Consider the following 27,656-nt stretch of genomic DNA (forward strand, 5'->3'; position numbering starts at 1 on the left):
TAAAATGCATATTTAGCTTTAGGAGATACTGCAAAACAGTTTTTCAAAATAGTTTTATCACTTTACACTCCACTAGTAATGTATGAGAGTTCCAGGTGCTCTACATTTTAACCAATGCTTGATATTATCTTTTTCCATTTTAGCCATTTCTGGTGGGTGTGTAGCTCTATCTCACTGAGGTTTTAATTTGTATTTCTCTGATTAGTAATGATGTTGAGCACTTTTTCATATACTTATTGGCTATTTGGATATCCTCTTTGTGAACTGCTGTTCAACTTTAAATTCACTTCTAAACTGACACTGGGACTTGGTGATAAACTGAGTATAAGCCAATCCTTTAAATCTACAGCACACCTCATGAGGAATAAACACGAGCCTGACTACATGGCGACCAGCCTCTGGCACACCCAAGAACAGGATGAAGACTGCAGATGCCAGGGCACATGCCAAGGGCCCAGGAACTGCCGAACAGCTGACCTGAAAGCTCATCTCATCTCCATCTCAGCCGACCATTTCACAGATGAGGCCTAGCGTTGCAAAGTACCTTGTCCACAGACACACTTTTACAGGCATCACCAGACCTAGATCTGAGGTTTCTTAACTTTCAGGCCAGACTCTTTGGGATAGAGAGCTATGAGGGCTTCTTATTAGAACACCTGTATGAAAAATATACACATCAATCTCTCTCACATCCTAAACTTTGACCTGACTAGTTTCTGAAGGATTCAGCTATATGGTCTATAGGCACACATTGAGTGTGGCCTTTACCAGCAGTTGCTTTAGCTAAATCAGCACAGATGCATTAGGCGGTCCTCTTCTTACTAAGGATGACACTTCATTATACAATTAAGTGTGGAATTGGCCCCAGATCCATAAAATGAGACAGCTTTGCAGTGCCACAGACTTGCTAATTTGTAAATATTTAGTAAGTCACACAGCTGGGACATAACTCTGCAATCTAATCAAGGCAAATTACAAAGCTGCCAATCTCCCATTTATCACACGGCACTTCTGAGTACAGCTTGTTAAGTGAAAGAATTTTAAACAAAGTGGTTTTTTTTTTTTTTTTTTAAATGGCAGAGGAGAAGCCCAGAAGAGAAAACACAAAGGTAAATAAAATCAAGGTGAAGGAGAGGAACAGGAAAGTAGAACGGTCCTTCCACTTTATGCTTAAGCTTGGTCAGGGTTGCTCAGAAGAGTACCAGATGAGGTAAGAACTCATCCTGGCTCTGGCTCTGTGATAAGATGCGTGATCCAGACTGTTGCCATCTTTCTCTGGCCACTGAAGATTCTGGACCTCTCTTCTGTGATTTCTAGCCCTCTCTTCTTCCCTTCCCACTTATTATACAGACTCTTGAATTCATTTCTATTTCAGTTGTATAGGAATTTAGAAAACATATCATATGCAATCTGAAAAGACATGTTTATGCAAAAGTCATTTATTGAAAAAACTTTTACATACTTAGACAATTTAAAAAAGGCAGAAACTGGAAGAACTAAGTTCTAAAACCCTAGGCCTATCCATCCACGTGTCTTCCACTGAGGACTCATTGTGAAATCTCAAGACACATCAACGATTCTCTCTGGAGGGATCAGGTTTCCTGGAAAGAGGAAGCCATATCACCAAAAAGATGAAACAAGGTCACTAGGGGTCACAGAGCTCTGTGAACAGTCCAGGCCGTACGTGGCTGAAGTCACAACAGCATTCTCAAAGAGAATCACCACAGAGGCAGGAGTGAGAACAGACAACATCTCCAAAAGAAAATGCCCCTGCGGGTAAGAGTGCATCACAATGCCACAACCACCAGTGGGGAAATACTGAAGCAGACTTTTGTTTCAATAACCACAGTCTCAGAAAATACAGACTACTTTCACAGTATTCTTGCCATCTGGATCTTAAATTATATTAGTAGCAGAGTCTTAAGATACATCAGTGATACGAAATACAGAACTCCTTCTAACAGTTGCTCTTTATCAGAATTCATGTAGACTGTGTGTAAAGACAGTATTGGGCCACATAACAAGCGCACAAAATAAAAACCAGGTGTAACAGATTTTTTAATCTGTCCCAAATTTCTGAAAAGGATTCTATGTAGAAGCACATTTTTGAATACTGAACTGGCCAAACAAAAACACATCTGACCACTGGCAGTTCATGTGTAACTTCTGAATCTCCCACAAACCTCAGGTGAGTTACACAAGGGGATTGAGACAGTTGCTCTCTTTCTTGCCTTCCACTCATTCCTTAACTTTCCTGAAATCACCTTCAACAAGGAAAGCCATGACCTCCTTATTCCTGAAGCTTACGGGTACTTCTTTAGTTCCACTCTTACATGACCTTTTGGGCAGCAACTGCCACTGTTGGCCATTCTCTCTAAGTTAATAGTCTCTGGCTCTAGAGACATCCAGACTCCAGCTGCCTTGTTCTCTCCGGGGCTGGATGTTCCCATTGCTTTCAAAGGTTCCTACTGCTCAGCCTTCCCCTTAAATACTTGGATTCCTCAGACAAACTTTTTCTCACTCTACCACTTCCCTTTGGCAAACTGATCTACCTCCATGATTTCAATCATTATCATTTACTAATAATTTCCAAATTTATATCTCCAGCTAGCCTTCTTTACTGAGTTCCAGAGCCAAATGTCAGGCCACCTAACAGGCACTTCTTCTTGGCTATCCTGCAGGCACTTCAAACAGAACACATTAAAGCTGAACTTGGCACCCCTGAACTTCACCCACACACAGATCCGCCAATGGTCCTGTGTTCCCGTCGCAGTGATTCATAATCTTTTTGTTCAGTTATCAGGCCAGACAGAGTTAACCATGTTACCCTCCTTACCCCATCCCTGACAATTTCTAACCAGTTGCCAAGAATTCAGTCTATTTCTTTAATCCACCCCTTTGCCTCCACTGTAAGTCTCTATCTTCTCTTATCTGGATTAATGCAACACACTCCTCACTGGTCTCCCTGTCTCCAGCCTTGTTCCCTCCAGTCCGTGATGCACACAGAAGGTGAGGCAACCTATACAAAAAGCTGAACTGTGTCCACAGCCAAAAAGACTTAATTTTTTTCAAACTTTCTTGGGTTAAATGCCAAATTATTTAAATTGACTTCTGAGGCCTTTGGGATCTGATTCCAGCCTACCTTTCCAGACTTATCTTCTTATTCTCTACCTTCCTTGCCTTTTACTTGAAACTTTCTCAGTTCCTTCAGTCAGTCTTCTATATTCTCACCTCTGGGACTTCATACATGCTGTTCCTACTTCTACAACCACCTTTTCAGCATTGAAACTAAATGAGGTACTTCCAAGCTACTGTCCAAACACTAACCAGACAGTCTGTCATCCTGGATGTTATCAGTATCAGATGATGCAACCTATAAACCTATCTTCCCTCCACTAAAGACGTATTTCATTGTCCAAGCAAAATCTGGCAAGATCTCACTAATGTGGAAAGTTTAGAAACTTAAGTATGTCATATACCCTATGCGTAAGCATCTATACATACTTTTCCAGTAATGCTAAATGATTATCAAAACCCTGATTAGATTTCAATTCTGCTCTAAAACTTTCCCTTACCTTCCCATTAGGGCAGAATTATACATTCTTATTACGATAGGCACTATACTATAACCTAATTCTTTTGTCCTCCTAATGTGCTTTTTAAAATTTTTAATTTCAATGTAATAAATATACATAGTTTTAAAAATCAAAGAGGATTTTACTTATAGTAAGGGCAAAATAACTTACTGCAGATCAATCGTCCCACTGAAAAAGCAACTAAAACACTGGAAAAATATACAAAACGCGCGTTCATATGCACTGGCGAGGGAGAGATACTAAGGCACAAAGAAAAGAGGGCCAAGATCTCTAAGAGAAGGAAAGAACAAAATGGTGAGTCCAATGTTCAGGGATGCTTTCCCCCTCAAGGCATTTCCTAATTTGTAAACTGTTGCCAAGAAGCTGAGAAGCTAAGCAGAGTTTCCTGAAATTTCAGGGAACTAAGAGGATAAAAATGTAGAATTCTGGGTCCAAGAAATAGGAGGGGCCATGGTAAATACCAGGGACCCACAAAGGGGTACAACCTACAGGATAAACTGGAAATGGACTTGTGCCAGTTTGAATGTATTATGTCCCCCAGAAAAAGCCATATTCTTTGATGCAATCTTGTGGGGCAAGCATAATAGTGGGGATTAAGTTGGACTGTTTGGATTAGGTTGTTTGAATGGAGATGTGCCCCACCCAGCTGTGGGTGGTGACTCTGGTGGGATACTCCCATGGAGGCATGGCCCCACCCATTAGGGCTAGGCCTTGATCAGTGGAGCCATATAAATGAGCTGGCTCAAAGAGAGGAACGGAGTGCAGCTGTGAGTGATGTTTTGAAGAGGAGCAAGCTTGCTAGAGAGGAATGTCCTGGGAGACAGCCATTTTGAAACCAGAAGTTTGGAGCAGATGCCAGCCACGTGCCTTCCCAGCTAACAGAGGTTTTCCGGATGCCATCTGCCATCCTCCAGTGAAGGTACCCGATTACTGATATGTTAACTTGGACACTTTATGGCCTTAAGACTGTAACTGTATAGCTAAATAAACCCCCGTTTTATAAAAGCCTATCCATCTCTGGTGTTTTGCATTCTGCAGCATTTTAGCAAACTAGAACAGGACTTCATAGGTCCAGTAGGTCCAATAAACTCAGTCCCTGACTGGATTATGGTAATCTGCCCCTATTTTATCCACCTGCCAGAAGAAAAAGAAAAATCCTCTCTAGGGAAGGAAATACAAGCTAGAGCCTCAAATTATCTGTACAATTTCAAACACCAATATCCAGCATTTAAAAGAAAAAGAAAAAGAAAAAGAAAAAGAAAAAGAAATACCAAATACCAGAGAACAAATGGCAGGAAACCAAGAGGAAAAAAACACAATAAAAATGGGCCCATAGCTGATACAGAGTTTGGAGTTATCACACTTGGACTTTAAATAACTGTGATAAACATGTTGACAAAATTAGATGGCAAGATAAAGAACTTTGGCAGAGGAATGGAAACTATACGAAAATAATCAAATGGATATTCTGAAATTCAAAAATATGACATTTAAAATAAAAAATCAACAGAGAGGGTTGAAAGTAGAATAGACACAGCTAAAGAGGAATAGGGAGCTAGAAGATAGAGCAAAAGAAAATACTGAGATAAGCTACAGAAAGAAAAGATGCCAGAAAATATATAAGAAGGAGATATATGAAACACAGTGAAAAGTTCTAACATATGGGGTAACTGCAGCCTACAAGGAAGAAGAGGGGGAGAATGGGGTAGAGCAATATTTGAAGACACAGTGGTTGGGCATTTTCCAGAACTGACATGAGACAAAAATCCCATTTTCTAGGAGTATTACAACCCAAAGCAGGATAAATAAAACACAAGAAAACTTCTATGGCACACTACTTGAAAACCAGAGACAGAGAACATTCAAAAAGTAGGCAGAGGGGAAAAAATAAAATCACATTACCTTTAGAAAAGTAAACTGACAGCTGACTTCATAAGAGAAATAAAGGAAGCCAGAAGACAATGGAATAACATCTTCAAAGTGCTGGAAGAAAATAACTGCCAACCTAAAATTTTATAATAAGTGAAATTATACATCAAAAATAAAGGATAAGCAAAGGCACTTTCAGACAGACAAAAACTGAGAGAATTTGTCACCAGTGGACTCACACTAAAGGCAGAGGGAAATGATCCTAGATGGAAGCATATGGTGATGCAGGAGGGAATAAAGATCTATGGAAAGGGTAAATATGTGAGTAAATCTAAAGGAATACTTATTGTATGAAATAATATTAAGACTGATCTGAGGAGATTAAAATATAAGAGGAATTAAAATACACTGTTAAATGAAGCTAAAGTGTCCCAAGATCCCTGTACTATCCAGGAAGAGGTAAACATACTAATTTATAAGACTTGAAAAAAAATGAAAGAATAATAAATGAACCTACAACTAACAAACTAATCAAGGAGACAAAAATAGAATTTAACAAAAACATAAAAATCCAAAAGAAGAAAAGGAGAGAAAATAACAAATAGTCAGATGACAGATTCAAACCCCAATATGTATGTAAATACACAAAATAATCCAATTGAAAGAAAAAGACTGCATGCAAATAAATAGATCCCTACCCCACAAAAGAACAACTACAGGTAACTCGCAAGCTACATGTTAAATATAAAAATACAGAAAAGCTGAAAGGATGGAAAAAGATATACCATGTACACATTAACCAAAGCAAGGCTTCTTGCAGAAAACTATAAAACAGTATTGAGAGAAAGAAGGCCTAAAAAAATGGAGGGACGTATGTTCACAGATTAGAAGCCTCAATAATTAAGAATATCAATTCTCCCTAAATGACTCAGTGTAATCCCAACTTGGAAAAGAAATTGACAGATTGATTCTAGAATCTATGTGGAAATGAACAGAGTCAAAAAAAGTCAACACTAGCTTGAAGAAGAAAAGTTGAAGACTTATATAATCAGATATTAAGACTTACTATAAACTGCCATAATTAGGAAAGTGTGGTATTAATATAAGGACAGGCAATTAAATCAATGGTAAAAAATGGAAAGACCAGAAACTGACCCACTTAATTTCACTTAATTTATGACAAAGGTGGCCCTAAAGACTATTGGGGAAAGGATGGTCTTTTCAATCAGTGGTATTGGTCAACTGGATATCCATGTGAAAAGCAATTAAACTGGAACTTTATTTGCACATACACAAAATTCAATTCCAGATGTAATTCAAAATATGAAAGACAAAACAACAAAGCTTCCTGAATATAACACAGAAGAATATCTTCACGATCTTGGGATAGGCAAAAACTTTTACATAGGACAAAAATAGTAACTATAAAGGAAAAGACTCATAAATTAGACTACTAAAATTAAACAAAAAATAAAAAACAAACTTTGTTACACAAAAACCCTGTTGAGAGTGAAAAGGGAAGCTACAAACTGAGAGATGATACAAGAAATACATAAATGATAAAGAAGTCCTACAAATAAATAAGAAAAAGATAAGCAAGTTTTTAAAATGCGCAAAACATAAGACCAGGCAATGCACAATGGATGTCCGTTTGGCCAATAATATATGCAAAGTTCCTCAAACATATTGTTCATTAGGAAAATGCAAATTAAAACCACAATGTGGTACTACTACACACTCACCAAAATGGCTAAAATTAAAAGATTGACAATATAAAGTGGTATCAAGGATGTGGAAAAACTGGAATTTTTTCGTGCACTGCTGTAGTGTGTGCCAGTCGATGACCCTGCAATTCCGCCCCAGGTACATACTTAGAAAAGACTTACTTATGTTCACGAAGATACATGTACTAGAATATTCATAGCAAAATTATTTGGAAACAACCCAAGTGTCCATCAACAGAATAAACAATAACAAACATGGATATGTACATTAAAGAAACACTAGAGAAAGGAATGCAAATTAAAGAACTGTTGCACGTAATACAGATGGAGTCTTACACCCTTAATGCTGAGCAGAAGAAGCCCAATATAAACACACATATTGTATGATTCCATTTATTCATAGTTCAAAAACAGGCAAAATTAATCTACGATGTTAGCAGTCATGGGTGTTTACCTCTAAGGGAGGAGAAAGGGGATAGAGTTTGGGAGGGGGTACTAGGACACATCTGGGTAGCTGAAAATGTTCTATTTCTTGGTTTTGGTAGTGCCTTCTTGGGTGCACTGAATTTATGATAACTAACCAAGGTATACACTCAGGATTTATGTTCTCTTTTGTACGTATATTATACTTTAATACTCTCTCTGGGTTTTGCAGCACAAAACATTCCAGTTCTATGACTTACCACTCATCTGACTCCTTTTCTGAAAATTTCACTGACATCTTATTTGTTGTCATCTCCTCCCCTATTTTCTTTGAATTTTTGTATTCCTTTACTTTAGGGGATTTCAGGAGTCAGAAGCAGTCCTAGAAGTCTACAACTACATTTGCTTATTGTCTAGCAGGGGTGGCCCACGAGGAATTTGGAGAAAGCATATTTTATTATTCTTTGTATGCTTAGGATCAAGCCCAGGATGAAACAAACCTGGGTGTTACTTTCAGCTCTGTCACTTTTGGGCAATGTGACTTCAGGGAAGTTACTTAACCTCTCTGGGCCTCTGTTTTCTCCTCTGTGAAATGGAGATCATGATGATCTACTGTTTGGGTTCCTGTGAGGGACAACGAGAAGATTGCCTGTGAATGGCACCTTGAGGGGCATCCCATAAATGGGAGCCCTCATACAAGAGTATGGGGAGGGAGTATCACTGGCATGTAAAGTGCTTGGAGAACATGTGTTGAATTGCTGGAAAAAAAGAGTCAGGATTACTGTCAAACCAGCGAAAAGAACACTCCCTACCAACTTTCCAGCACTCCCCTCCACCCCCATGCACCTGGCCACATGGTGTCACAGAGGGCACAGAGAGCCTTACCTGTGTAGTGCTCATTGCCTTGAGCAGCACAGGTGAGGAGCTGTGCCATGGAGGAGCCCACTGCTTTAGACGTACTTCCTAGGTCCTGCGCACATTTTTCCAGCTGTAAGAATATTCAAAGGAAAAGAGAAGTTAGAAGAAAAGAAACATCCACTGAATTCTTAGTGTGTATTAGGAAAATCATGCAGCTCAAATCTTGGGCTTCAGCTGTTCCCCACCTAATACACAGATGGCTCTAAAAAGAATCCGGGTGACACAGGGGAAGGAGCCCAAACTTTAGAAAAAACAAACCTGTGTTCAAATCCCTGCCCACTTCCCCAAGATAGGGTAGGTTACTGAATCTTGCCAAACCTGGTTTCCGGAGATCATAATTTGAAGCTCAGAAGGTTTTGAGAGCATTAATGTAGGTACTCAACAAATAGTAGCTATTAGTATTATGCCTTTAGAAGCAAGTCTGCAACAAATCCTTAGTGGGAATTAATTATGCCTTGGCAGGAAATGGGCAGATATCCAGCTGCCCCACCTTCCTGGCATGTGGGACCATTAACATTGTTCAATTTGATCATTATACCCTGAGGAGCTCCAACAGAAAGGAAATGCAATAGAAATAGAGGCTTGGAGTGCTAAATGAGATTAAGAAAATGGGCAAAGTGCTTGCTTCCCATGAATAGCATGTCATCTTGCTTTGTAAACTGAATAAATAATTTAGAGAACAAAGTCAGCAAAGGCCTAGGGTACAGATAATTATTTGATTACTAGATAAGGACAACATTTCAGATAAGAACTTGCAGGCATGCAGCAAGAGTACAGAAAGGCATCGGAGAATGTGTACATCTTTATCCTCATGACATGTCTCCAAAGAGAGGCAGAGCTTCGAATAAAAAAAATACAGCCTAGTCCATTATAGCCAACAATGTCATAAAGTGGTACACACACATTTTTTTTTAGGGAAAACAATTACTTTAAAAATTTCATTGTGGGGGCAACACCCTCTTTCAGGACTTGCTTGTGGATGTCAAACAGACGAGCAGTAAAGTCATCTCTTTTGATAGTGCTGGAGGAGGAAACAGAACATTTTTCAGGCTACTTAGGACCTTAAGAGTCAAGGAGTGGGAGGCGGGGCAAGATGGCAGACTGGTGAGCTGTAAGTTTTAGTTACTCCTCCAGGAAAGTAGGTAAAAAGCCAGGAACTGCGTGGACTGGACACCACAGAGCAATCTGTCTTTGGGCATACTTCATACAACACTCATGAAAACGTGGAACTGCTGAGATCAGCGAACTCTGTAAGTTTTTGCGGCCAGGGGACCCGCGCCCCTCCCTGCCAGGCTCAGTCCCGGGGGAGGAGGGGCTGTCAGCTCCGGGAAGGAGACAGGAGAACTGCAGTGGCTGCTCTTATCGAAAACTCATTCTACTGATTCAAACTCCAACCATAGATAGACTGAGACCAGACACCAGAGACTCTGAGAGCAGCCAGCCCAGCAGAGAGGAGACAGGCATAGAAAAAAAACAACACGAAAAACTCCAAAATAAAAGCAGAGGATTTTTGGAGTTCTGGTGAACACAGAAAGGGGAAGGGTGGATCTCAGGCCTTGAGGCGCATATGCAAATCCCGAAGCAAAGCTGATCTCTCTGCCCTGTGGACCTTTCCTTAATGGCCCTGGTTGCTTTGTCTATTAGCATTTCAATAACCCATTAGATCTCTGAGGTGGGCCGTTTTTTTTTTTTTTTTTTTTTTTTTTAAATCCTTTTTGCTTTTTCTAAAACAATTACTCTAAGAAGCTCAATACAGAAAGCTTCAAAGAATTGCAATTTGGGCACGTCAAGTCAAGAGCAGAACTAAGAGAGCTCTGAGACAAAAGGCAATAATCCAGTGGCTGAGAAAATTCACTAAACAACACAACTTCCCAAGAAAAGGGGGGTGTCCGCTCACAGCCACCATCCTGGTGGACAGGAAACACTCCTGCCCATCGCCAGCCCCATAGCCCAGAGCTGCCCCAGACAACCCAGTGTGACGGAAGTGCTTCAAATAACAGGCACACACCACAAAACTGGGCGTGGACATTAGCCTTCCCTGCAACCTCAGCTGAATGTCCCAGAGCTGGGAAGGTGGAGCAGTGTGAATTAACAAAGCCCCATTCAGTCATCATTTGAGCAGACTGGGAGCCTCCCTACACAGCCCAGCAGCCCAGAACTGCCCTGGGGGGACGGCACTCACCTGTGACATAGCACAGTCATCCCTCAACAGAGGACCCGGGGTGCACAGCCTGGAAGAGGGGCCCACTTGCAAGTCTCAGGAGCCATACGCCAATACCAAAGACTTGTGGGTCAGTGGCAGAGACAAACTGTGGCAGGACTGAACTGAAGGATTAGACTATTGCAGCAGCTTTAAAACTCTAGGATCACCAGGGAGATTTGATTGTTAGGGCCACCCCCCCGCCCCGACTGCCCAGAAACACGCCCCACATACAGGGCAGGCAACACCAACTACACACGCAAGCTTGGTACACCAATTGGGCCCCACAAGACTCACTCCCCCACTCACCAAAAAGGCTAAGCAGGGGAGATCTGGCTTGTGGAGAACAGGTGGCTCGTGGACGCCACCTGCTGGTTAGTTAGAGAAAGTGTACTCCACGAAGCTGTAGATCTGATAAATTAGAGATAAGGACTTCAATAGGTCTACAAACCCTAAAAGAACCCTATCAAGTTCAGCAAATGCCACGAGGCCAAAAACAACAGAAAATTATAAAGCATATGAAAAAACCAGACGATATGGATAACCCAAGCCCAAGCACCCAAATCAAAAGACCAGAAGAGACACAGCACCTAGAGCAGCTACTCAAAGAACTAAAGATGAACAATGAGACCATAGTACGGGATATGAAGGAAATCAAGAAGACCCTACAAGAGCATAAAGAAGACATTGCAAGACTAAATAAAAAAATGGATGATCTTATGGAAATTAAAGAAACTGTTGACCAAATTAAAAAGATTCTGGACACTCATAGTACAAGACTAGAGGAAGTTGAACAACGAATCAGTGACCTGGAAGATGACAGAATGGAAAATGAAAGCATAAAAGAAAGAATGGGGAAAAAAATTGAAAAACTCGAAATGGACCTCAGGGATATGATAGATAATATGAAACGTCCAAATATAAGACTCATTGGTGTCCCAGAAGGGGAAGAAAAGGGTAAAGGTCTAGGAAGAGTATTCAAAGAAATTGTTGGGGAAAACTTCCCAAATCTTCTAAACAACATAAATACACAAATCATAAATGCTCAGCAAACTCCAAATAGAATAAATCCAAAAAAAACCCACTCCGAGACATATACTGATCACACTGTCAAACATAGAAGAGAAGGAGCAAGTTCTGAAAGCAGCAAGAGAAAAGCAATTCACCACATACAAAGGAAATAGCATAAGACTAAGTAGTGACTACTCAGCAGCCACCATGGAGGTGAGAAGGCAGTGGCACGATATATTTAAAATTCTGAGTGAGAGGAATTTCCAGCCAAGAATACTTTATCCAGCAAAGCTCTCCTTCAAATTTGAGGGAGAGCTTAAATTTTTCACAGACAAACAAATGCTGAGAGAATTTGCTAACAAGAGACCTGCCCTACTGGAGATACTAAAGGGAGCCCTACAGACAGAGAAACAAAGACAGGACAGAGAGACTTGGAGAAAGGTTCAGTACTAAGAGATTCGGTATGGGTACAATAAAGGATATTAATAGAGAGAGGGAAAAATATGGCAAACATAATCCAAAGGATAAGATGGCCGATTCAAGAAATGCCTTCACGGTTTTAACGTTGAATGTAAATGGATTAAACTCCCCAATTAAAAGATATAGATTCGCAGAATGGATCAAAAAAATGAACCATCAATATGTTGCATACAAGAGACTCATCTTAGACACAGGGACACAAAGAAACTGAAAGTGAAAGGATGGAAAAAAATATTTCATGCAAGCTACAGCCAAAAGAAAGCAGGTGTAGCAATATTAATCTCAGATAAAATAGACTTCAAATGCAGGGATGTTTTGAGAGACAAAGAAGGCCACTACATACTAATAAAAGGGGCAATTCAGCAAGAAGAAATAACAATCGTAAATGTCTATGCACCCAATCAAGGTGCCACAAAATACATGAGAGAAACACTGGCAAAACTAAAGGAAGCAATTGATGTTTCCACAATAATTGTGGGAGACTTCAACACATCACTCTCTCCTACAGATAGATCAACCAGACAGAAGACCAATAAGGAAATTGAAAACCTAAACAATCTCATAAATGAATTAGATTTAACAGACATCTACAGGACATTACATCCCAAATCACCAGGATACACATACTTTTCTAGTGCTCACGGAACTTTCTCCAGAATAGATCATATGCTGGGACATAAAACAAGCCTCAATAAATTTAAAAAGATTGAAATTATTCAAAGCACATTCTCTGACCACAATGGAATACAATTAGAAGTCAATAACCATCAGAGACTTAGAAAATTCACAAATAAGTGGAGGTTAAACAACACACTCCTAAACAATCAGTGGGTTAAAGAAGAAATAGCAAGAGAAATTGCTAAATATATAGAGATGAATGAAAATGAGAACACAACATACCAAAACCTATGGGATGCAGCAAAAGCAGTGCTAAGGGGGAAATTTATAGCACTAAACGCATATATTAAAAAGGAAGAAAGAGCCAAAATCAAAGAACTAATGGATCAACTGAAGAAGCTAGAAAATGAACAGCAAACCAATCCTAAACCAAGTACAAGAAAAGAAATAACAAGGATTAAAGCAGAAATAAATGACATAGAGAACAAAAAAACAATAGAGAGGATAAATACCACCAAAAGTTGGTTCTTTGAGAAGATCAACAAGATTGACAAGCCCCTAGCTAGACTGACAAAATCAAAAAGAGAGAAGACCCATATAAACAAAATAATGAATGAAAAAGGTGACATAACTGCAGATCCTGAAGAAATTAAAAAAATTATAAGAGGATATTATGAACAACTGTATGGCAACAAACTGGATAATGTAGAAGAAATGGACAATTTCCTGGAAACATATGAACAACCTAGACTGACCAGAGAAGAAATAGAAGACCTCAACCAACCCATCCCAAGCAAAGAGATCCAATCAGTCATCAAAAATCTTCCCACAAATAAATGCCCAGGGCCAGATGGCTTCACAGGGGAATTCTACCAAACTTTCCAGAAAGAACTGACACCAATCTTACTCAAACTCTTTCAAAACATTGAAGAAAATGGAACACTACCTAACTCATTTTATGAAGCTAACATCAATCTAATACCAAAACCAGGCAAAGATGCTACAAAAAAGGAAAACTACCGGCCAATCTCCCTAATGAATATAGATGCAAAAATCCTCAACAAAATACTTGCAAATCGAATCCAAAGACACATTAAAAAAATCATACACCATGACCAAGTGGGGTTCATTCCAGGCAAGCAAGGATGGTTCAACATAAGAAAAACAATCAATGTATTACAACACATTAAAAACTCGAAAGGGAAAAATCAATTGATCATCTCAATAGATGCTGAAAAAGCATTTGACAAAATCCAACATCCCTTTTTGATAAAAACACTTCAAAAGGTAGGAATTGAAGGAAACTTCCTCAACATGATAAAGAGCATATATGAAAAACCCACAGCCAGCATAGTACTCAATGGTGAGAGACTGAAAGCCTTCCCTCTAAGATCAGGAACAAGACAAGGATGCCCGCTGTCACCACTGTTATTCAACATTGTGCTGGAAGTGCTAGCCAGGGCAATCCGGCAAGACAAAGAAATAAAAGGCATCCAAATTGGAAAAGAAGAAGTAAAACTGTCATTGTTTGCAGATGATATGATCTTATATCTAGAAAACCCTGAGAAATCAACGATACACCTACTAGAGCTAATAAACAAATTTAGCAAAGTAGCGGGATACAAGATTAATGCACATAAGTCAGTAATGTTTCTATATGCTAGAAATGAACAAACTGAAGAGACACTCAAGAAAAAGATACCATTTTCAATAGCAACTAAAAAAATCAAGTACCTAGGAATAAACTTAACCAAAGATGTAAAAGACCTATACAAAGAAAACTACATAACTCTACTAAAAGAAATAGAAGGGGACCTTAAAAGATGGAAAAATATTCCATGTTCATGGATAGGAAGGCTAAATGTCATTAAGATGTCAATTCTACCCAAACTCATCTACAGATTCAATGCAATCCCAATCAAAATTCCAACAACCTACTTTGCAGACTTGGAAAAGCTAGTTATCAAATTTATTTGGAAAGGGAAGATGCCTCGAATTGCTAAAGACACTCTAAAAAAGAAAAACGAAGTGGGAGGACTTACACTCCCTGACTTTGAAGCTTATTATAAAGCCACAGTTGCCAAAACAGCATGGTACTGGCACAAAGATAGACATATAGATCAATGGAATCGAATTGAGAATTCAGAGATAGACCCTCAGATCTATGGCCGACTGATCTTTGATAAGGCCCCCAAAGTCACCGAACTGAGCCATAATGGTCTTTTCAACAAATGGGGCTGGGAGAGTTGGATATCCATATCCAAAAGAATGAAAGAGGACCCCTACCTCACCCCCTACACAAAAATTAACTCAAAATGGACCAAAGATCTCAATATAAAAGAAAGTACCATAAAAACTCCTAGAAGATAATGTAGGAAAACATCTTCAAGACCTTGTATTAGGCGGCCACTTCCTAGACTTTACACCCAAAGTACAAGCAACAAAAGAGAAAATAGATAAATGGGAACTCCTCAAGCTTACAAGTTTCTGCACCTCAAAGGAATTTCTCAAAAAGGTAAAGAGGCAGCCAACTCAATGGGAAAAAATTTTTGGAAACCATGTATCTGACAAAAGACTGATATCTTGCATATACAAAGAAATCCTACAACTCAATGACAATAGTACAGACAGCCCAATTATAAAATGGGCAAAAGATATGAAAAGACAGTTCTCTGAAGAGGAAATACAAATGGCCAAGAAACACATGAAAAAATGTTCAGCTTCACTAGCTATTAGAGAGATGCAAATTAAGACCACAATGAGATACCATCTAACACCGGTTAGAATGGCTGCCATTAAACAAACAGGAAACTACAAATGCTGGAGGGGATGTGGAGAAATTGGAACTCTTATTCATTGTTGGTGGGACTGTATAATGGTTCAGCCACTCTGGAAGTCAGTCTGGCAGTTCCTTAGAAAACTAGATATAGAGCTACCATTCGATCCAGCGATTGCACTTCTCGGTATATACCCGGAAGATCGGAAAGCAGTGACACGAACAGATATCTGCACGCCAATGTTCATAGCAGCATTATTCACAATTGCCAAGAGATGGAAACAACCCAAATGTCCTTCAACAGATGAGTGGATAAATAAAATGTGGTATATACACACGATGGAATACTACACGGCAGTAAGAAGGAACGATCTGGTGAAACATATGACAACATGGATGAACCTTGAAGACATAATGCTGAGCGAAATAAGCCAGGCACAAAAAGAGAAATATTATATGCTACCACTAATGTGAACTTTGAAAAATGTAAAACAAATGGTTTATAATGTAGAATGTAGGGGAACTAGCAGTAGAGAGCAATTAAGGAAGGGGGAACAATAATCCAAGAAGAACAGATAAGCTATTTAACGTTCTGGGGATGCCCAGAAATGACTATGGTCTGTTAATTTCTGATGGATGTAGTAGGAACAAGTTCACTGAAATGTTGCTATATTATGTAACTTTCTTGGGGTAAAGTAGGAACATGTTGGAAGTTAAGCAGTTATCTTAGGTTAGTTGTCTTTTTCTTACTCCCTTGTTATGGTCTCTTTGAAATGTTCTTTTATTGTATGTTTGTTTTCTTTTTAACTTTTTTTTTCATACAGTTGATTTCAAAAAGAAGGGAAAGTTAAAAAAAAAAAAAAGAAAAAGAAAAAAGACAAACAAGGAAAAAAAAAAAAGATGTAGTGCCCCCTTGAGGAGCCTGTGGAGAATGCAGGGGTATTCGCCTACCCCACCTCCATGGTTGCTAACATGACCACAGACATAGGGGACTGGTGGTTTGATGGGTTGAGCCCTCTACCATAAGTTTTACCCTTGGGAAGACGGTTGCTGCAAAGGAGAGGCTAGGCCTCCCTGTATTTGTGCCTAAGAGTCTCCTCCTGAATGCCTCTTTGTTGCTCAGATGTGGCCCTCTCTCTCTGGCTAAGCCAACTTGAAAGGTGAAATCACTGCCCTCCCCACTACGTGGGATCAGACACCCAGGGAAGTGAATCTCCCTGGCAACGTGGAATATGACTCCCGGGGAGGAATGTAGACCCGGCATCGTGGGATGGAGAACATCTTCTTGACCAAAAGGGGGATGTGAAAGGAAATGAAATAAGCTTCAGTGGCAGAGAGATTCCAAAACGAGCCGAGAGATCACTCTGGTGGGCACTCTTACGCACACTTTAGACAACCTTTTTTAGGTTCTAAAGAATTGGGGTAGCTGGTGGTGGATACCTGAAACTATCAAACTACAACCCAGAACCCATGAATCTCGAAGACAGTTGTATAAAAATGTAGCTTATGAGGGGTGACAGTGGGATTGGGAATGCCATAAGGACCAAACTCCACTTTGTCTAGTTTATGGATGGATGTGTAGAAAAGTAGGGGAAGGAAACAAACAGACAAAGGTACCCAGTGTTCTTTTTTACTTCAATTGCTCTTTTTCACTCTAATTATTATTCTTGTTATTTTTGTGTGTGTGCTAATGAAGGTGTCAGGGATTGATTTAGGTGATGAATGTACAACTATGTAATGGTACTGTAAACAATCGAAAGTACAATTTGTTTTGTATGACTGCGTGGTATGTGAATATATCTCAATAAAATGATGATTTAAAAAAAAAATTTCATTGTGGTTATTTGTAATCTAACTGTCCATTTATTTTATGAAAAGGCAAAATTTGTGTCAGACCACTCTCTTGGGCTCCCTGGAGTTTGCAAAGGGACAATCTGGACCACTTTGGAAAGCTGCTGGACCAGGAGCCAATCTTCACTCTATCATCAGCTGGGTGACTATAGTTCAGTAAATTCACATTTATGACCCTGAGTTACCTTGTCTTTCTCCCCCTCCCTTAAGATGTGGGTTTACAGAAAAATCATGCTGAAATAAGGGTTCCCATATACCACTCTATTATTAACACCTTGCATTGGTGTGGTATATTTGTTTCAATGAATGAAAGCACATTTTGTAATTATACTATTAACTATAGTCCATTTTTATGTTGGGTAGTTCCAAAGGTTTTTTTTTTGTTAATTTTTTTGATTCTAGTAACATACATACAACCTAAAATTTACTCCTTTAACCGCATTCTAATATATAATTCAGTGCTGTTAATTACATTCACAATGTTGTGCCATCATTACCACCACCATCCATTACCAAAACCTTTCCATCATCCCAAATAGAAACTAAACATTTTAAACATTAACCTCCTATTCCCTACCTTCACCCTGTACCCTGGTAAGCTATCTTCTAGATTCTGACTCTATATTACTTATTCTAATCATTTCATATCAGTGGATCATACAATATTTGTCTTTTAGTGCTTGGCTTATTTCACTGAATACAATGTATTTGAAGTTCATCAGAAATTGAAGTGCAACAGAACTTCATTCTTCTGTTGCTTCATTCTTCATGCTTTCTATTCACATCCCACATAGAAGGGAGATTGCTGGGTCATACGGTAATTCTATACTTTACTTTCTGAGAAATTACAAAAACTGTCTTCCACAGCAGCTGCACCATTTTACATGTCCACCAGCAATGAATGAGTGTTCTTATTTTGCCACATCCTCTCCAAGACTTGCAATTTGCCATTTTCTTAATAGAAGCCATTCTAGTGGGTATAAAATGGTATCTCATTTTGGTTTTCCTTTGCATTTCATAAATAAATAATGATGCTGAGCATCTTTTCATGGGCTTTTTGGGCATTTGTATACCTGCTTTCGGAAATGTCTATTCAAGTCTCTGGCCCATTTTTAGATTTGGTTGTCTATGTGTTGTTAAGTTGAAGGATTTCTTTATATATTCTGCATATTAAACCCTTATCAGATATATGGATTCCAAATATTTTCTTGCACTGAGCAGGTTGCCATTTTACTTTCATGATAAAGTCCTCTGAGGAACACTTGCTTTTAATTTTGAGGAAATCTCATTTATCCATTTTCTTTAGTTGCTTTTGCTTTGGGTGTCAAGTCTAAGAAACCATATTCTAACATAAGGTTGTAAAGATGCTTCCCTATGTTTTCTTCTAGGAATTTTATAGTTCTGGCCCTTAAATTTAAGTCTTTGATCTATTTTGCAAATGGAGGTACGGTGTTCCCAGAACCATTTCTTGAAGAGACTATTCTTTTGCCATTGAGTGGACTGGTCACTATTATCAAAAATCAGTTGGCCATAAATGTGAGGGTTAATTTCTGATCTCTCAATTCAATTCCACTGGTCTATATGTCTGTTTTTGTGCTAGTACCATGCTGTTTTGATTACTATGGCTTTGTAATAAGTTTTAAGAAAAGGAATTGTGAGTCTTCCAATTTTGGTTTTCTTTTTCAAATCTTGGCTTTGGCTATTCACAGCCACTTACCCTTCTGTGTAAACATGATGACTGGCTTTTCCCTGTCTGCAAAGAAGGTTGTTGGAATTTTGTTTGGGATTGAATTGAATCATTTGAATTGAATTCATTCATTAGCTCTATGAACTTTCTTGTGGATTTTTCAGGATTTTCTGTATTTAGGATCGTATCATCTGCAAATAGGGAGAATTTTACTTCTTTCCAAACTGGATGCCTTTTATTTCTTTTTTTTGACTAATTGCTCTGACTAGAACTTCCAGTACAATGTGAATAACATTGGTGACAGTGGGTATCCTTGACTGATATCAGAGGGAAAGCTTCTGACCTTTCGTCATTAATTATGAATTGGCTCTGGGGTTTTTTTCCCCTTTATTATGTTCAGGAAGCTTCCTTCTATTCCTAGTTTTCTAAGTGTTTTATCAAGAAGGGGTGCTGGATTTTGTTAATTGCCACTTCTGCATCAATTGAGATGATCACGTGTTTTTTTTCCCTTCTTCTGTTAATATGGTTCACTACATTAATTGATTTTCTTATGCTGAACAACCCTTGCAACAGATTCCTGTTCATTCTCACCCAAACCCCAGGAAAGCATGCAAACAATCACCAACCTGCCACACCCCCAACTGCCACCATGATCTTTATCTTAGCACAGTTCTAAGGAAAGGTGACTGTCTAGGGCTTTGCGTTCAAAATGCTTGCAATCCAGGCACCCGAACTTCTGGAGGTGCTTCAACAAGACTTTAATTAAAGGTAGACAATCCTGCTCCCCAGCTAGCTCTAAAATCTCTTACCGTTTCTCCTGGAAGTGGTTTCAGCTGACTCTCCATGGCAGCCATCTTGGCATCCTGCAGTTCATTCTTAAGTGTCTGCACAGTGTTCAGAGCTGAGTCAATTTCCATAGGGCCACAGGCTTCATGGGCCTGTAAACAGAGTTGGAAATATGTGTACACAGTTGGCTTTGGAAGTGTTCCTGACACTTTGCAATGATGAAATGCCATTCTTGATATACCCAATGAGTCTCCAAATCTAGCAATAGGAGGCAGGGGTAGGAAGTATTTCCCAAGAGAGCAAAATAATAGTCAGGAACTCAGTCCTAACTTCCCTAAATAATCAACTATATATGTTGCATACCTGGATTTATTTAAAATCTCCTTGAAGCTTTTTTTTAAAATCTGACATGAATTTGCCTCTTAGACTACGAGGATCCTTCACTGGCTGAGTCTGAATTGTAGAGACAGGGCACCTAGCACTGTATGTACGTGTGCACACAGAGGCTCAGGAAGCATGTGGTGAATGAATGAACGACTGAATGGACCCAGGACTCTGGGGACAAATCTATATCAACCTTATTGTTTCTCTTTACAAATTTCTAGATTACAAGTAATTCTCTTTTCATACTGAAGATTAGGAAAGGCTTTTTTTTCTAGTAATTTGTTCTAAGAAAAAATATTTCATTCTCTTGATCATTTAGAACATTGGTATCCAAATGTTTTGATTGCATCCCTCCAATAATCACAGTAATAAATTATATACATGTATATAATGATTGATCAGTATATTAAATATGGGTAATTCTTAGGCTCTTTTTTTAGATAATAACAGCAGCTAATATATACCGTATATACTGAGGGATTTCTATGTTCCAGCAATATTATGTGAGGAAACTGAGGCACAGGAGGTTAACTAACTGGCCCAGGTCACAAAATTAGTCAACAGCAGGGCCAGAATCTGAATGCAGATGGTCTGAATCCACAGCCACCACCTTAACTCTTATACTATATTAAAATATATTTAAAAGCTCTCACGGTGTCTTACTGCACCCCAGGGAGAGTCTTGTTTGAGCTCCACTTTGGGATTCTCTGTTCCCAAGCAGTTGTTTGATGTTAGTGTATATCTAAGACTCATGGAGAAAAATGGAGATGTTAAAATGCAGATGTTCAGGCTCTATGACCAGCGATTCTGATTTGGGTTTTCAGGTGCAAGGCCCAGGAACCTGCATTCTAAAGGGCACTCCCAGGTGGTGCCAGAGCAAATGATCCCAGGACCTCCCCTGGAAAAACAAAGGTCAAAAGACTTTTTATTGGACATAGTTTAACACTCTGTATTTTATTTTGTTTTTGTTTTTTGTGATACTAAAAATTCATATCAACTTTCATCTTCTTCCTTTTGCACAGGTATGAAGCTGATGGTTTCCATAAGGGGACTGCCACAATGAGGAAAAATGAATTCATACTAGAATTTCATGCTAATACCACATCAAACAGTGTAGTAATTATGACCTTTGGTAATTATTAAGTTCCAGAGACAGAAATTCATTTAAATCCTAATTCTGGTCTACTGAAGACCTTGTTAAGGTAAACTCCCCCCCCCCCCAGGGAAAGAGATGAAAACCTTTCAGGGCAAAGAGGGATAATAGAAATGACACCCCACCCCATCCCCCAAAATAGATTTGCTGCCTCCATAATTTATTAACTTCACAAGATGATCACTGGAAGATACGATCACTTATTTTGGCCCACAGTTTATCTGGCACCAAGAAACTGACGACCAGCAGTCTCCCCTAAGACGAAAAATGTCCAGGGCTCAACCTAAGGGATGGGAGGACTTAGAAGAATGAAACCTAAAAGAGTTTGAGAAAAGTCATCTGTAACTGGAGGGTTATAACTAAGTCTAAGAGATAACAGCTTAATCTGCTAAATGCCAATCCAAAAGAGCACTTTTAAATGGTCATGCAAATGAAAGGGCAAAAATTTGTCCGGCAGTGTTCGGGTCCTGGGCAGCAGCCACTCTCCACCAGCTTATCCGTTCCTGACGAGCAGACCGCTCTGACCAGGCCCCACTTGCCTTCTGTGAGGCTGTGCGCAGCTCCGCCAAGCTGGTAGCGAGGTTCTTGGCACACTGGCTCAGCTGCATGGCTGCAGCCTGGTCACTCACGGTGGGCACCGCAGCCTTGGCAGAGGACACCATCTTGCTTCCAGGCTATGGAGAGAGGAGCGGAAAGTAAGATGAGTGGCTCCTGGGAAGCAAGAGTCAGCAGAGTAGAGACCCACAAGGAGCAACGCTGCCACAGCATCCAGAACCTACTGTGCCTTACAAAACAGAATATTAAAACCCTCTAGTTTCCCCCCAAAATTGCCACTCCCAAGTCAGACACCCTAGGGCAGTACATTCTAGGAATATTAAAACAGAAAACAAATGGTGTGAGTGGGAACAGGAGGCAAAACTGGAATAGATGCTTGAAATTCTCATTTAAAACAGATTTCAAACACCTGGGGTCAGATGACTACAGGAGCCACAGTGACCCCACATCCTTACACAGAACCCTGAGGGCTTTGTGGAGAGTATCTTATGACACAGGCTTTCTTTATATTTCTTGGAATAGTTCGTTGCTATTTGTCACAAATCTTTCCCATAAACTTTTCAGAAAAATACATTCAGACAAAATGAAGCAAACAAAATCACCTCACATCCCACAAACCAAAATGATTTCATGTTGCATGGACGTCTGTGTAGATGTGTATACATATATTTTCAAAAACAAGATCATACTAGTTACTCTATTTTACAATCTTCTTGTTTCTCATTTTCTATCCTTTTAATATCTCTACATATTCCATTGTATATATGTCAACATTTCTCAACCCCTTTTTTTGTTTCCATTTTTTCCCAATATAATGAAAAATGGTGTGATAAACACCTTTGTACCTAAATACTTAATCCTTGTACCAGTCATAATTTTCTTTGTATAAATTTTTAAAAGTAGAATATCTGGATCAAAAACTATACACAATTTTAAGGCCTTTAAAGTATGTTTAAAAATGGTTCTTTAGTAAAGTTATAACAATGCTCAGCACTCTAAAAATCAAGGAAATGCAAAATCAAACAATAAGAATCTTACCAAGCAAATTATTAAAAATACATATTTTTAAATGCTTAATTCCCCATCTTGGAAAAGACATATTAAAAAGTGTTCTTTATATTTGCTGGTAGTATATGAAGTTAGATAGTAGTCTATAAGTTTTATAAGTTTAGATTCATTTAACCTTCTGGAAGGGCAATTTTATATGTATGAAGAAAGCTTAAAATGTACAAACTTTCTGACCTGGCAATCTGATTTTTATTTATTTTTAACCCTGCCTTGTTCTTATAAAGATATGATGTATCTACGACAGCAAAACTAAAAGAACAATAGAAAAGGAAAAATGAGATTAGGGACAGAGCAAAACCAAGAAGGCATCTATGTTACTCCATCCTAAACACGCTCTAATTCTGCCGGCAGTGAGGACACCACAACTGGCTCTAGGCTCTCTAAGCACCCAAATGAAAAGAGAAATACCTTGTCCAAGTTACAATTCTCAGTGCTCCAAAGAAATAGAAATAGATTCTATTTCTAGGAATTTACCCTCAGGAAATAATTCAAGAGGGGAACAACGATTTGAGCCCACAACGATTTTTTTTTTAAATCATATCACAGGTTGTTTATGACAGCAAAAATAAATGAAAACAATCTATATATCCAATGACAGGAGAATTTTTGCTAAACAAAGGGGTATAGCTATATGAGAAAATATTATTCAAAATCATAAATGCTCGTAATATAAATGTCACACAAAAAAACAAGAACTCTACATACAATAAACCCCAATTTTAAACTATATATACATATATATAGAGTTGAAATATGAGAAAATGTCCTAAAATTCCATGTTTTATCTGTGCATGTTGGAATCATGGCCCTTGAAAATTTAACCAAACAGCCATATTGCTGAGTTCTGCAACTACAGGTTGAACTATAAAGAGTTGAGAAAGAGCATTTAATTTTCATATAAACCATTTATGGGATACAAGCAGACAAAAGTGCTGGTAGAGATGTGAATACCAGCACGTGTAAAGGGAGTTTTTTCATTAACTTAATATTCTTATTTTATACAATCTTCCTTAAAAGGAATCTATCCCTCACTCCTACAAAGACTGACAGTGCTTACTGATGGTACAATTGCCACAAACAATGATTACAGCTTCAGAGAAGATGCATCGACCACTTCTTTTTTTCCCCAGTTCATGAATAACAGCATAAGGCACCCTGGAAACTCACAGTCCTAAAGCAATAACCAGTACAGGGCTGTTTATCAAAATTTGCAACTTATTACATGTTTGCTCTCTTAGAGGAGAAATAAATATGACAGTCCCAGGAAGAATGGATCATGTGCCGTCTCCCTGGGCAATTTCCCTGCACATTATCATTTTCTTTACCAAGTTAAATCTACCTCTCCTGAAACTGGAAATATAAAGAGGAGGTCTTCAAGGTCTGCTTACTGCAAAGACTTTGCTAAGACTGAAATTAGTTCATTCCTCTCCTTAAGGATACAGGGGACCCCTGCCCACTGGGGGCTCTGGGCACCACCAAGGTGAATGCTTACATTACCTGGAGGAAGTTCTGGCTAGAGATGATGAGAGCCAGCTGAGCACTGAGGTCTTCTGCTTGAGCTTGACTTCCTCTCACTCCCTGGACCAGCTGAGGTATATGATCAGCCACGGCCTACAGGAAGCAAGGAAAGGAAAAACTGAGCACACCTGGCATGGGAGGAATTGTCAAAAGAGGGTGGGAAATGACTCAAGGTGATGTAATTTGGGGATATGCTATTCATTCATAGGGGAACACCTGTCCCAGGCCTTGGATTTATCCAGATGTTTACCCAGTTAGGTCCTTGACAACACCACATCCTAGTCTCTGGTTCTCTTCTCTCACACAGGCTCTACCCTGTGGTCCCAAAGTTCCAATACACTCAGCAGAAGACAATTCTCCCCAACAAGGCTTTAAAAGAATTTCCTCAGGTGCAACTCATACCACCCTGGTCATTAGGGTTGTAAAACTTAGAATCGAAGAATCTGCACAACGCACATGTGAATAAATTGAAGTCATATGGTACCATAAGCAGAAGAAAGTGAAATAACTACTAGCACATTCGCTGCTTCAATTTCTTACTCTACAGGCACACATTCTCCCAATTGAGTTTTCATGTCATCATGCCCATCTTCCTCTATTCAAAGTAGCACTTCTCATTTCTCAAACTGGAAAACCCAAAGCCCGGGGTAAGTGGGAAGGGGTGTTCCCAAGGCAGGACTACTCTAAAGTCACTGATTCCCACACTGCCTGAGGGGGCGAGCCTTTTACTCTGTGTGTGCTCCTTCCACATTTCTCCTCCATATCCACCCTTCACCCGAATCACCAGCTCTCAAAGTCATTGCTCCATGGCCATCATCGCTGATGCCACATTGATCATGGCCTGGTGATACATTTTTTGGGGACCCCTTGCAGCAAAGAAAAAAAAAAATACACACACACACACACACACACACACACACACACACACACACATATATGTCCATGTAATTTGCTCCAAGCCCACTTGTGTTTGCTGCCCCAGCAATTTGGTGCCACCTTTCCCTCTCTAGCACAATCTGATAAATAGTTATCTTGTCATTTCTTGGCAGTTAACACCAAGAAGCTATGTATCTTCAGTCTGCTTTGTGTTAGGGAGAGGGGAGGTCATCCTGTAGCATTTCCCCAGACACCAGTAGCATGTGCTTCCTGAGATGGGGAAAAGCCATTTATGCCCCCCTCCCCCACCCCACCACCGCTGCCTTTTCCAACAGAAAACAAGCCCTCCCACGGCAGGGGCCTCGTTGTCAGCAAGACCCATTTTTCATTTGCTTAAGGTCCCAGGACAGTGGGCTTTGGGCCTTCCTGCACTGCTGAGGCTTTCTGCCTAGAGCACACTCATTCTCTAACAGGGTGAGTCTTGGTCCCAGAGAACCCAGAGCTAGATTGCCAAGCTCTGGGCAGTTCTCCTAAGAAGCAAAGCCATTCAGAAATGGTGGAAGTGGTGACACCTTTTAAACGTAAATCATCATTTCACAGAGGAGATGTGAAGAAGGAGAATAGGGCAATTACATCTCCTAACCCAGGCTCAATCACATGTACCTCTCTACCAACTCCCTCTGCTAACTGCAAATATACTGAGATTCCCGTCAGCCCTGTTGCCAACACATGGGCAAGGGCTGCAAATTCAAGGTTTGTGTCTGGCACCATTCAGAAGTCTCCTGGGAGAAGGTGACTCCAGGTTGTTGACTGTGTCCTCTGTCATACGCTGGCTCCAACACTGCATCCCTCATCAATGCCCAGGTAGCAGAAGAACAAACAGGCCACAACAGAAAGCACCAAAGCACACAGTCACTGGGGCCAGTCAGATGAAATAAATCCTCCAGGTGCGATGTGTGGAAAGCAAGGAACAACAAATCCTCCTCTGATGAGTAAAGCCTGAATGTCAAGACAGCTCTCAAAGGGAGAAAAACACTCCGGAAATTCAATGCCTCATTACTATTTCAGAGCCTGAAAATGGCCTCAGCATCGATCCTCTTTGATTTGGTCTCTTGAATAGAAAGGAAAGAATGTGGACAAAGGAAAGGTAACACTGGAAAAAACCACACATATATTCTCTCCAAACACAGCCATCCGCTTAAATGACAAAAAACAGACGCGTGTACACCTGGAACAAGGGAGCTGGTGCAAACTGGATCAGGGGCCCAGAGGGTCTGCGTTAACCAACTGGCCAGGGTGCTTGAAGTTCTCAGGCCATCAGGATCATCTGCAGCAGCCCTTGCTCTCGGGCAGCCAGAACCTCACCTTGCAGCTCTGGACCAGCATCTGCTGCGCCGCAGGGTTCTTGTTGGAAACAGCCGCGTTCTGGGAAGCCGCGATGGTCTGTGTGGCAGCTGCTGCCGCCTGCTTGGCTGCAACCTGCACAGAGGACAGTGAGGCCACTGAGGGTCTGCATGTACAAATATACATTTATTTACACCACTTCTATTAAAGGCTTAGCATTCAGGCAGCTCACACTCATGAGAAAGAGACCTCCAAGACCAGGCTCCAATTTTTAAAAATCACTAATGAATCTAACCTAACACTGCCCTGTTAATCTTTGTTTGGTTAACATTCCCAGGGACAAGCAATGAAGACAGCCACGCTTGAAAGCTGAAGTACCATTTGTCTTTCTCCAAAAGACAGGAAGAGTTCCAAGAACATGATGGCACTGATAAGCAGCACCAAACTCAGTGTTTTAGGGAAAAAGAGAGATCTCCCACAAGAAGCACAGGCTGCTGTCTGGGTCATGCAAAGAGGCGGACGCCTGTGACATTCCACCAGCAACACACGGGAAGACTTGGCTTAGAAATACATAGACATTTTCCCACTGGAGTATTTAATCATGTTTATTCTACATCTCCTTCCAAGAACAAAGAAGTCAATTTCCTTTCAGAATAGGCAGACAGCATATGGAGGGATTCCTTGTTAGAAGAGTAGGTTCTCAGCCCCTTAGCCAACAAATTTTAGTGTAAGGGTCCCTCCCTGTATAGAGTCATGTATAATTACTATAGGCAACTTTTTATTGGTAATAGATAAATGTTCTGAAAATCAACAAATATA

At 39.8% G+C, this 27,656-nt stretch overlaps 1 protein-coding gene across 6 annotated transcripts in view; it reads right to left on the reverse strand.

Moving 5' to 3' along the window:
- TLN2 (talin 2) overlaps positions 1–27,656 on the reverse strand; it is a 473,758-nt gene that overhangs the window by 112,403 nt on the left and 333,699 nt on the right. For all 6 annotated transcript variants that reach the window (XM_037833795.1, XM_037833797.1, XM_037833796.1 and 3 more), the window contains 5 exons: positions 26,859–26,972; positions 24,597–24,710; positions 22,016–22,150; positions 19,963–20,091; positions 8,498–8,600 (listed from right to left, as the gene is read on the reverse strand). In XM_037833795.1, coding sequence (XP_037689723.1) covers positions 8,498–8,600; positions 19,963–20,091; positions 22,016–22,150; positions 24,597–24,710; positions 26,859–26,972 — 595 coding nt within the window. The remainder of the gene's footprint in view (positions 1–8,497; positions 8,601–19,962; positions 20,092–22,015; positions 22,151–24,596; positions 24,711–26,858; positions 26,973–27,656) is intronic.

This window comes from Choloepus didactylus, chromosome 4 (genome assembly GCF_015220235.1).
Source record: "Choloepus didactylus isolate mChoDid1 chromosome 4, mChoDid1.pri, whole genome shotgun sequence".
Taxonomy (NCBI): domain Eukaryota; kingdom Metazoa; phylum Chordata; class Mammalia; order Pilosa; family Megalonychidae; genus Choloepus; species Choloepus didactylus.